At 34.9% G+C, this 12340-nt stretch overlaps 2 protein-coding genes across 2 annotated transcripts; both read left to right on the top strand.

The window, feature by feature from the left end:
• Positions 1-2847: 2847 nt before the first annotated feature.
• LOC131939105 (zinc finger protein 883) lies at positions 2848-6021 on the top strand. Its single transcript, XM_059297335.1, has 2 exons — positions 2848-2989; positions 4267-6021. The coding sequence occupies exon 2, from the start codon at positions 4298-4300 to the stop codon at positions 5879-5881; it is 1584 nt and encodes a 527-aa protein (XP_059153318.1). The 5' UTR covers positions 2848-2989; positions 4267-4297; the 3' UTR covers positions 5882-6021.
• A 1902-nt stretch (positions 6022-7923) lies between these two features.
• On the top strand, positions 7924-12177 carry LOC131939104 (transcription factor Adf-1). Its single transcript, XM_059297334.1, has 2 exons — positions 7924-8110; positions 11350-12177. The coding sequence occupies exons 1-2, from the start codon at positions 7963-7965 to the stop codon at positions 11979-11981; spliced, it is 780 nt and encodes a 259-aa protein (XP_059153317.1). The 5' UTR covers positions 7924-7962; the 3' UTR covers positions 11982-12177.
• The last annotated feature ends 163 nt before the right edge of the window (positions 12178-12340 follow it).

Below are 12340 nucleotides of genomic sequence, written 5' to 3'. Positions count from 1 at the left end.
TTTAAAAACGATGGATATTATTTTAAAAAAAACAACCATCAAACCTTTTAGGTTTTTAAATTCACTGAAAGTAATAATAAAAAAACATACTAGCTCTTTTAGTATTAGCTTTTATCACTAAAATATGTAAGAGATTTCTATGTTTGACTTATGAAAGAACGTTGTTTTTCTCCTTTTTTTCACGTTTTTTTTAATATATTATTTTTTTACATTTTAGTAATTTTGAATTTTAAAAATAAAAAAATATTCGATTTTTAAGTTTAAAAAAAAAAAACAACAAAAAAAAACAATCAGTAGCCTACTTTTAAGACAATTAATATTTGTTTTTTAAAAACCCAACAAGTGCTGGCAATAATTGTACTGCCCTTTGCAAATAATGTCCGTGTTCGAATTGTATGCGTTAAAATAGTTCACAACAGTTATTCGCGGCAATCAAGCTTAATAATTACTTAATATATATATATATTTTAAGGGTGGCTTTTATGCGCATTAAAAAAATTACCAAAATCCTGATTTTTCATCATAATGGGTTTCTTGCACCCTTGGATACTTTTGTATTAAGAAAATAATAACTTTAAATGAGGCATTTTAATGTGTTTAAAATACCATTTTTATGACCCTATTATTAAGGGGTCATCCATAAATGACGTCACACTCGTAAGTGGGAGGGGGGGTCCGTAATTTTATGACGATGTGTGATGGGGGGGGGGAGGGGGTTCAGATGTTGCGACGTCACAATTTTGTATTATAAAAAAGCAATGTTAGAAAACGAATTTTAGACGTTATTTCGCGTTTTAGATAACTGTTTTAATAAATTGTAATAGTTTAGTAAAAATCGTCAAAAAAAGCGTGACGTCATTTATGGATGACTCCTAATTGAAAAAAAAAATGTTTTTCCAATCTTTCAAGCTCTCTACGAAAATGTAATATCCGTCATCATATTGTATTTTGACATCTTCTAATGCAGCGATTTCCTTCGAAATTTCCCGATAAAAAGTAGGTCACGAAAATATATTTCTGTGTAATTTGTAAAGCCGATTGTAAGCTCTGTGTTTCCGAGATGACGGAAAATACTATTAAATACATGAGAAATCCAGCTTTCCGATGATGCCTAATACAATATGATGACAGATAGTTGAGTTACAAAATTTGATAAAACAAACAGAATAACAGATACAAGAACAGATAAAAACTTTAAGAAAAAAAAAGATTTATTTAAACGATGTCTAAATGGAGCAATGATTTAGACCCAAATGCGAATGTAATGACAGCAATAAATGACCAGGCTAGTTTAGAGCCCACCGCTTCGTGCTTGGTAGAGTGGGTAGAACTGTAGAGGCGTAGCGACCCTTCCCGCGCCCGGGGACAAACTTTCGATTTGCATCCCCCTCAAGATTTCGATTTGCACCCCCCCCCTCTCAACTTTTCAAATTATTTTTTCAACCCATTTTGGCGCCCCCCTAAGGTCAGCGCCCGGGGACATATGTCCCCTCACCCCCCCTCGCTACGCCTCTGTAGAACTGTAATCCCTTCGACCAGCTAGGCTTCCTACAGCAACGCTTTCCTGATGGTCTACTTCAGGGGTCTCCGAACTATGGCCCGCGGGCCGGATGCGGCCCGCGAGGTCCTCTCATCCGGCCCGCGGAGATCTTTTTGTCCACGGAAAAAAAACGTTTGTTGGTGATGGCTGAGGAACTTTGCCCAGAAAAATCAAAGACATGCCGGGAAGAAACTGGCCCCCGAACTTAAAATTGATAGTTAATGCGGCCCTCGGACTGAAAAGTTTGGAGACCCCTGGTCTGCTTTGATAGCCGTAGTGTTGCGGGCGTTACTTATGACCCACAGAAGCGCGCAGCAGACAATCAGTAAAGAATATTTTTTTTAAAGTTGATAAAGCTATACACACTTGGCCATAAAATCTACACGGCGAACATGAAAAACTTGTTATATTTAAAGCACCTGATATTTAAGATTTTGCTATTGTTGTAATATGACGGGCATTTTTTAATGGTCTTGATCCCATCACTCTAACCCCCCCCCCCCTCCCAAAAAAAAACCCACCGTCTTCTGCTCACCGAACGAAATATCTTTACCATTGTCCGCCCCCCTCGGAAATTTCGAGTGCCCATTTGGAGAACAAAAATCTGAAAGAAACACTGATTATGGCGTTTCTGTCTACTGATCAGGAATTATATTTTGTAATCAATTAGGGATAATTTACATTTTGTAATAAAGCAGGGGTATTTTACATTTTGAAATAAAGCAGAGTGATGATAAGTATGGTTTCGAGACCACCAGTTCCCATCAGATGGAATCGGGCCAGATGTGTTAAACACTAAGACCAGCAAGCCCTAGTGTATTACAACGAATCTGAATCTGATCATCCAGTTTCATAGCCAATACATCTAGGCGCGTACAGGCGTATCTTACCCCCAGAAATGCCATGTCTAACAATTTAAAAAAAAAACTAACATTATTTGCCTTTATTTTGAGAAACAATCGTTAAAATTCTATACATCTTAAACAACAATAATCCCCCCTCTCTCCCGCCCCTTGGAGTAAAATGTCTGAAAGAAACACTGCCCGTCATGTAAATAACCTGGATAAAACGCTCTGTTGCTGATAGCCCACATCCATAAAATGATGATGTAACTATCCCAAAGATAGATGCAAAAGTGCACTGACATTGCGATAAATAGGCACCTCTTTCTTGTATGGCACTCTACTAGAATTGCAATTTCGATGAGGTGATAGTTTGAGGCAGAGGCGTCACAAAACTGTAACGGTAATGTACGGTAACTAAGCTACCATATAAATAACCAAGGGAAACCACTTAACACCCATGAATATGATGGCATCTTTACAACTAGTTACTAGAATCTAGATCTAGATCTTCTAAATTAAGATCTAAATATGCATAGTACATACTACATCTAAACTTCTAAAGAATCATTATTTAAGATAACTGAAACTAGATTCTATGAACAAAGTAATTTATTTAGGCCTACTATTTAGTAGCTTAATAATAGTAATAACTAATAAAGTAGGTAATAATTATTAATTTATTAATAATATATTCTATAATATGATGTCGCAATATAATGATCATATTAAAATATTAAATATTAAAAATAATATATGATGGATGTGGTCTGTAGTCTGTAGTAAGTACTTGAACTTGTTACCACGTAGGTCTACCAAATGTTTAATATAGGCTAGCAGCAATTATTTTAGGTATATCAGCTGCTGTTAATTTTGCACTAATTTATTTTCATTTTCTGAATTTTAATATGCCCTATGACATGAATAGGCTATGCCCTATACTATAAATACTATAATATACTTTATTTACTTTATTATATACTTTATATAGAATATAGTATATAAAATTATAATAATATGTAATATAGGCTAATTTTATGGAATTCATCTGGATAACTCAGTTAATTACCGCTAAGGCTAAAGATAGTTTACATTTAAATTACATTCATAGTCTCATGTGACAACAAGAAAAAACTATAGTTTCGGCTTTTTAAAACAAATATTGTTTAATTATAAACAAATTATGAAATTAAGAACAAAAAAATACATATACTTTGTAAAAAAGTGTGACGGCTTGTTTGAATTATAAAGCGTTTGTATGCTAACTCATAAGTCATAAGGGCATTAAGTCTGGAGTTCAGGTTCCTGGTTAAAGTTGTATCATGTATCATATTGCTGACCACATTATCCCTTCTGATGCAGAGGTCACAGAAACATGTGAACTCTACTTTGCCCACCCCTTGGCCATCAGGACCAAAAGGGAATTTTACTTGTACAAAAGTAATGCAAAGTATACATATAAAATTTGTATGATCATGTTGTATAATAAAACATGCACTCAATTTTTTCTTAAAAATGTCTTTCACTTTCAAGATTTCAACCTATTTAAAACAATTATTTATCATTATTTACTCAATAAAATACACCAATAAATTTTTAGATCATTTTGTTAAATGATGTCTTTTTCTTTTGGCCATATTTAGCTATATCCTAACTGTTATATCTTATATTTTTATCCTATATCTTGATAATTATTATTTTTTTTTTGTAAAACCATTTAAATAAGCATAAAGGGAATCTTTTTTATTTAAAATTATTTATCATCTGATCTTCATCACACAAATAAATAATGCTATGAGATGTATGGAATTAATTTTTTTTTCTAGAAAAACGTAAACGATTTACAGACTAAACCCACTAAGTGAACTTTTAATTTTACTACAGGTCTACCTGAACAAACTGCTAACTTACCATAATGGATCATACAAATAATGTGCAATTAGAATCAGATGATGATCCTTGTACAACAGATGCAAAGGCAAGATCAACTCGATTCTTAATGCCAGTACAGATTAAATCAGAAATTGTTGATACTGATGATGCCGTGGGGCAAACATATTTTACTGGCAATTATATGTCAACAGTTGACACAACTGCGGATATACAGCCAACAGTTGCTTATCAAGACTTTAAAAATAATGAGATAAGTAATATATTTCAACAGACATTCCCAAAAATTTATAGATGTGACCTGTGTAATAAATGGTATAAGACAAGACACTGTATAGTAAAACATATTAAATTTCACTCAGAGGAACATGAGAACTGTAAAATATGCAATTACCCTATCAAAGCTGATTTTTCTGTACCTTCAAAAGTACAACAGAAAACTTTTTCTTGCAACTTGTGTAACAAGAGCTTTAAACTGAAATGTCTTTTGAAACATCATTTATTTCTTCATACAAAGTACAATCCATTTGCTTGTAGTTTTTGTAATGAGCTCTTTGTACAAAATAACCATATAAAAGAGCACCCATGCATGCATGTGATAGAAAAGAGGTTTGCTTGCGATGTTTGTGGGAAAATGTTTCGTCAGAAAAGTCATATGAAGGAGCATCAACTCTTGCATACAGGAAAAAAGAACTTTGTTTGCAGTGTTTGCGGTAGAGGCTTTGCTCGAAATAGTCATTTAATACGTCATTATAATGTACATTTAAAAGATAGACCTCTAGCCTGCAGTATTTGTAGTAAAACTTTCTCAGATGAATGGCAATTAAACAATCATGTGCTTGTTCATTTAGAAGCAAGATTTACTTGTAATGTTTGTTACAAAACCTTTTACAGAAATTGCCATTTAAAAGAGCATTATTTAGTACATACAGGAGAAAAAAAATTTGCTTGCAAGGTATGTGGTAGAAAATTTGCTCGAAAGAGCCATTTGAATCGACATCATATTGTACATACTAAAGATAAGCCTTATGTACATAATTTCCCTGTTATGGGATATTTGAATCCTAAATCTGAGAACTTAAGTGACATGTTTTTTCCTCACACTACACACAGTCAATCTTATAATAACATGACAAATGAACATCGCCATACAAAGCAAAAATGCTTCAGTTGCAATGTATGTGGTAAAAGCTTTAGCAACAATGGTCATTTAAAAGAGCATCAACAAACACACACAATGGAGAGACGGTTCTCTTGCAATGATTGTGGTAAAACATTTATTCGAAACAGCCATTTAATTCGCCATATGCTTGTACACACACAGGAAAAGTCCTTTTTATGTACTGTTTGTAATAAGATGTTTTCTGATAGGAGCAGTTTAACTCATCATCATCTGACACATCGTAATAAGAAGATTTTTACCTGCACTGAATGTGGTAAAGCTTTTATTTGTTTAAAATACCTCACGCAGCATCAGATAGTGCACAAAATGGAGAAACCTTTTGTTTGTCTCGTTTGTGCTAAGCCTTTCGCACGCAAAAAAACTGTTGAAAGAGCATCAAACTCTTCACACAAAAGAGAAACCATATCTTTGCAACACTTGTGGTAAAACATTTCGCCAAAGTGGTCATCTAAAAGAGCATCAGATGGTGCATACTGGGGAGAAAAGATTTTCTTGCATTGATTGTGGTAGAAAATTTTCAAGAAACAGTCATTTAATAAGGCATTATCAAGTGCATAGGCAGAAGTTTAAATAATAGATTACAACAATTACATTCTGTTAAAATAGTATACTATCAGGTAATTTTATTGAAATTTACATTTTTTCAACTATTTCAGTATTTGAATTGGGTTTTATTTTGGTGGATTGGATTTTCTTTTTTTAACAACTAAAATGTATCAAAACTTTATTGTTGTTTAAACAATATTTTACAATTTAATAAATTATGCTTGAAAACAAAGCAAAGTATTTTTGTCTGTTGTGAGTTTAAAGGTTTAAAGTTTGTCTTAACTATATCTACATTAACAATACTATGCCAAAATTGTAAATAATATACATGATTGAAGATCTCCATACTTGTTCATGGAAGGCAGCTCACTGTAGATATCCAGATGCATAGGCCGTGGTTAAAAAATTTAAGTTCTAAATTAAATAACCACTAGCTTATAAATATTGACATTCAGTGTTTCTTCCAGACTTTTTTCTCCGGGGGGGGGGGGGGGGGGGGGGGCACTTGAAATTTTTTTTTTGGGGGGGGGGGGGGGGGCGGACACTGTTGAAAGTATATATTTTCTATATAAATTTCATTTCGTTCGGGGGGGGGGGGGGGGTTAAAAATCTCCCCCCCCCCCCCCCCCAAGAGATGCCTGGAAGAAACTCTGTTGACATTGATTAGAAATTTCCCCTGTAATAAATGTTTAAACTTTAAATAAAAAGAGCCATTTTAATCACCAAATCATTAGTTCAAGCAGCGTTTCTTTTATTTTGCCATTCCATTCAATTATTAATGAACAAATAGCTGTCACGTTGGGACACCTAATGGTGTCTCCCCCCCCCCCCCCCCCCCACTTTCTCCTTAGGCAAATTTTTGCAACGTTTAGTTGGTGTAAACCCTAACCCCCCCCCCCCCCCCCCCCCCCCCCCCTTACGTGATAGCTTTAAAACTGTTTACAGATAATACTAATGATGTTTAGTCGGTTATTAATACAGCTGGGTGTGGCATAGTTTTCCCTAATCGTTAGCAGATTTGTATCACTGTGTCACCCCCCCCCCCCCCTTGTCGGGATTTGTCTACTGAGCTCTTAACTGTCTATTTAACTCTAATTAATCATTTTTTTAAACTGGAGTGATCATTTTTATTTCCCTATGTTTCTCTATTTTTTGTCTTGATGTCACCTCCCATCCTTAAATGGCGTCACCCGGTGCAATCCGCTATCCCCTCACTACGCCTGTGGGCCTCTACTATGAAATTTATATTGAACATATATACTTTTAACAGTGTCCGCCCCCCCTCCCTCCCCAAAGAAAGTCTACCCGCCCCCCCCCCCCCCGAAAAATTTCAAGTACCCCCCCCCCCCGGAGAAAAAAAGTCTGGAAGAAACACTGCTTCTGTTCCCCCCCCCCCCCCCCCCCTCCTCCCGTCCCCTTCAGTCTCTATTGATCACGCTTCTCAGATATGTGAATTTGTTTATTTCTCGTATACGGCCGGTAGATTTTTGAATTTTTGTTTCCACAAGACGGGCAACTACATCAACTAAAAAATCCAAAAAAAAATTACTTTAGTCCTTCAGAGGTCCTTTAGTCAATAATAATCAAACCTGTTACTTTTTAACTTATTTTAGTCGATCAAAATGTTGTCAACTTAATAGAGTGGTAGAAATAAGCTTAACTGCTGCTGAACAACTTGCCACACAGAACATCTGGTCACCGCGATTTCTATTTTAGTATTTTGGCATCACTATTTTATTTTTAATATACTTCCATCCCCCGGGTATTATTAAAACTGGTCTACTAAACACTAGTCCATATCTCACAGGGTCACTTCGCCTCGACAGACTGGTGTATTAGTATCGGCATGACAATGTGTTGCGACTTTTTTCGGATTTGTTTTCTCTTTGCGGTAGGTAGATTTATAACTGATAAAGATCTACCCAGATCTACATTTTTTTACTGCTGGTAAATCAACGAGAATGGCGGCTAGAAAGAAACGTACCGAAGATTTAATACGAATGATTCAACGTTACCCAATAATGTATGACGCAGGACATCCTGATTTTAAAAATAACAGTCTCAAAGATGAAATTTTTGATGAGATTGGAAGCGTTCTGGGTGAAGATGGTAACTCATAAAATTATGATAAAATTCAGTTAAGCCTCTACTGACTCTACTGAACTCTACTCTGTCTAGATCTAGATCTAGATCTAATCTAGATCTAGACCTAGATCTAGATCTAGTAGTCGAGAATTTGGTAATCTATCGTTTTGGGTACGTAAAATCGCCCGCGGCTAGTAATGTACGAAAAAGTTACCTCATTGTCAAGGCTTTTAAAAGTATATTTTCATATATTTGTGTCAAATATTATAGAAATGAATAATAAACCTAAATCAATATCTAAGTAGATTAGTATAATTCTATATTCTATATCAATATAGAATATAGATATAGGCAAGAAATTAACTTTTAACAGCAGTGTTTGTGAGCAGGATTTCCGGTAATCTATCGTAACTGTCTTTAACTTGTGAGGTAACTAATACTATCTGTTTTATTACTAATTACATTAACCTCACTGCAGCTACCATTTGTTTTTTTTTAATAAACATAGTAAATTAGGTTGATTCTAGCCAGAAAAAGATATCGCGATGTTTTTGATGGTGCTGCGCATGCGTGTGTTTACAAACAAACTGCAGAACCCTAACACTAGCCCTAGCACAGTTATTAAGATCACTGCACATGCGCAGAACTATTGAGTTTCATATTTTTTGCAGAAAAATCTTTTTCCTCGTAGTCACTTCGATTAAATTAATAGTAGGCCTATCCTATGTCATATAGTAAAAAAAAAAACATATGCCTAATTAAACTTTATATTGTCTTAATGAGGGTAATCCCACTATTTCATCAGATATAGCTTTGGTATTCTTCCGTAAATATGTAAATAACTGTGACTGTAAAACAATAGCATACACTCTGTTTGGAAATACACTGACTGGAGAAAGTACTGTAAACCATTTTAATGATATTTTATATGGCGCTATTTTTAAAAAAAATACAGTGTGTTTAAAAATGTGTAGACCGTTTATCAATTAACTTTTTAAAATTGAAATTTATAAATTAAGCCTACCTTTTAAAATTATATTTGGTCTTTCATGTCCAGTAGGTCTATTCCTATTCACTTAACATATAGGCCAACTGAACTTGATGTTGTGTATGACAATTATTGTTTACGAGAAAAATGGCCCGTTGAGGAAGGATACAACGGGCGCTAGGCTGATAGTGCTGTCTCTTTTCTCTAAACTAACCCCCCCCACCCCCCCCCCCACACACACACCACCCCCCCCACCCCCACACCCCCCCCCACCCCCCCCCCCCCCCCCCCCACCCCCCCTCAAAAAACATGTCTACCGTCCCATTCAACGAAATATAATTATATACTATTTCCAGTGTCCCGCCCCCCCTCCCCGAAAATTCTACCCCCGCCCCCGAAAATTTCAATTACCCCCACCCCTCTCCGGGGAGGAAAAAGTCTGAAAGAAACACTGGTGTCGCGCTTAGCCACTACCCGAAGAATTTCATTAAAAAAATTGCAAGAAAACCACTTTTTAGATTAGACACATTAATTAGGCGGTAATTTTATTATAGAGTATCGATTACGACATTTCTTTTGAGTTGGGGCGGGGGGGGGGGGGGGGGGGCTCAGACGTTCTTACGCGGGGGTGGGGCTTCGCCCCTACCCGAAGAATTGTATGAAAGAAACTCTTCACGCAAACCATTTAGATTAGACAAAATTTCCTTTTTTTCAATGTTTACGCGAGAATCAATGACGTCGTATTACTGTGTGCACTCTCCGGTTTGAGATTATGTTCTACTCTATGCTAAATGTGACCGCGTCATACTTCGTTTTTCGAATTACTGTGCATGTTTTTATTTTGCTTGTGTTTTCTCTAGAGCGTTCTTGTCAGACAGATAGATAGATAGACAGACAGCGAAACTATTAGTATTAATTGTAGATTCTAAATTGGGTAGGCCTACTGTTCATATTAAACGTTTTTGCTTTGCGATTAATTATATGTGGGTGAAGGTGCGGGGAGTATCCATCCATACATCTCACCTACCTAGGTGGCAACTGATGTCATGATTCAGTTTTTTAACCAAAAAGTGCTTGAAGCTAAAAGTAAAAGCCCTTTTAAACGCATTTTTCTCAGTGTAGTTAGAATTTAAAAAGGTTTTTTTTTTTTCCAAAGTGACTAAAAAACGCATCTAAAAAAATTTTCATTTCCAAATTGCATTATCATATTAGTAACTCTTAGGATACAAACTTTCTTCAAGGTCTTTTATGCAGATTGAACATGAATGGGACCTTGATTTACACTGATTTGCACAGATTTATAAATAAAAATCTGATACATGCTGTAAAACTTGGGTAATTAATAAAAGTATAGTTGTTTAGTATAACAGTTGTGACTACATATTTGTGTGTGTCACATCTCAATGTGGACTTGAAATATATTATATTTCTGTATATATTTTTATCGTCAATGACAATAGTAGTACAATGTCAGCATTTCATGCATTCGACAGAGGGATAAATTAACATTGCATTTTTTTTTATTAGGCTAGCTATCTTTTCTTGTGTGAAATACACCTATAGTTCTTATTTTCATGTTCTTTGATTTTTTGCACTCAGATTAAATAGATTGGGTTACTAAATTTGGATTGTATGATTTCCTGTGTCTGTCCATGGGGCAAGTAGAGTTCATCTGTTTCAGTGACCTCAGCATATAAAGGGGTAGTGTGGTCAGCACTATGGCCAGCCCGCCTTTGCTTTCCCTAACGCTAGTAATACCCATATTAGTTGGGTGGACTCAGGGACATTTAACAGACCCAAGCCTGTATTTGAACTCCAGACCGTTTGATTAGCAGTTCCTAAATTCACATATCCATTTGTTAAAATAAGCAGACGAAACCCCTAATACAGTGACCTTGGATAACTTGGCTAAAACTTACTGTCATGGAATCCTACAAAAATATGCTATATTAAATTTTTTTTTAATTGGGTAAAAAGGAATGTTAAATTACAAATTAACTATGTATGACGTAAATGGTCATTTTGGGATCAGTAACTAGAGGCAATTCAGGTGTTTATATGTGTAAAAATGTACATAGAGACTTTTTTAAGATTTATACAGGTAGAAGGACTTGAATATTTCAGAATATTTCACAAATAGAGCTCAAAAATTGAAAGTAGATTTGATTAACTTTTTTATGAAATGCACTTTTAAAATAACTAAATTAACTTTGTACACATAAAAACATATTAATATAGATCTATTAACCAAATGATCATGTCATTCTTTTGACAGGTGAAGAGATCAGAAGAAAGTGGAAAAACCTCCGAGATACTTATGCTAGAAGTATAAAGGGTCAGTATTCTAAACCTGGTCAGTCTAAATGGAAGTGGATGGATCATATGGAGTTCATGCGTCCACATTTTGGTACATCTAGCAGCTCTGTCACAAATGACAATGTCGATTCTGTTTCTGGTGATGAAATGGTCAAATCAGAACCATTAGTCATGTCATGTGAATCCAACAAATCAGAGCCATTTGAAATGTCATGTGAATCGAACAAATCAGAAACTTTCGTAATGTCGTGTGAATCCAACAAATCAGAACCTTTCGTAATGTCATGCGAATCCAACACTCCTCCATCTCCTGAGCTTTCTATTAAAACAGAAATATATCCCACATCATCTACCAAAGACAAGGCTAGGTCCTCACAGCACAATGGGCTCAAGAAAAAAAGAAAAGTATCTTTTGACTCTGATACATCTGTTTCATCTGAAGAAATAAAATCAGATTTAGACAGAGTGGATTATTTTTTCTTAGGGTATGCAGAGTTTTTTAAAAAGCTTTCAACCAGAGGACAAATAATGATCAAATTGAAAATGGCTCAGATGTTCACAGAAGAGGAATTAAAAGAGCTGAATTATTAAAGAAGTGTTAATACAAACATTGACAAACTGAATTAAAGAAGCAGTTGGCATAATGTTCATTTTTACCAACAATTTAATAAAGTTTTATTTGATAGAATTTTGACTGAGTGGGTTCTTAATTGTGTTAAATAAATGTCAAAATACTAGGTATTCACAGTCATTAGTTTCAACTTAAATTCTATGATGGAAAAAATAGAACTTAAAGGAGATTTTAGATATTCAAATATTGTTTTGTGAAGTTGATATTGAGTTGTTTTGATGTCCAGAGAGAATGTTATTTTGATGTGGTATACTAGTACTAGTGCTTTAGACCAAAGAAGTAGAATCAAGATTGGTCAAGTATTGTACCAGAAAACTGT

The sequence above is a fragment of the Physella acuta genome, unplaced genomic scaffold (genome assembly GCF_028476545.2).
Source record: "Physella acuta isolate Inbredline_101_S28 unplaced genomic scaffold, ASM2847654v3 ptg000264l, whole genome shotgun sequence".
NCBI lineage: Eukaryota > Metazoa > Mollusca > Gastropoda > Physidae > Physella > Physella acuta.
The sequence above is the reverse complement of the archived record's forward strand: the minus strand, read 5'-3'. Positions and strand labels throughout refer to the sequence as shown.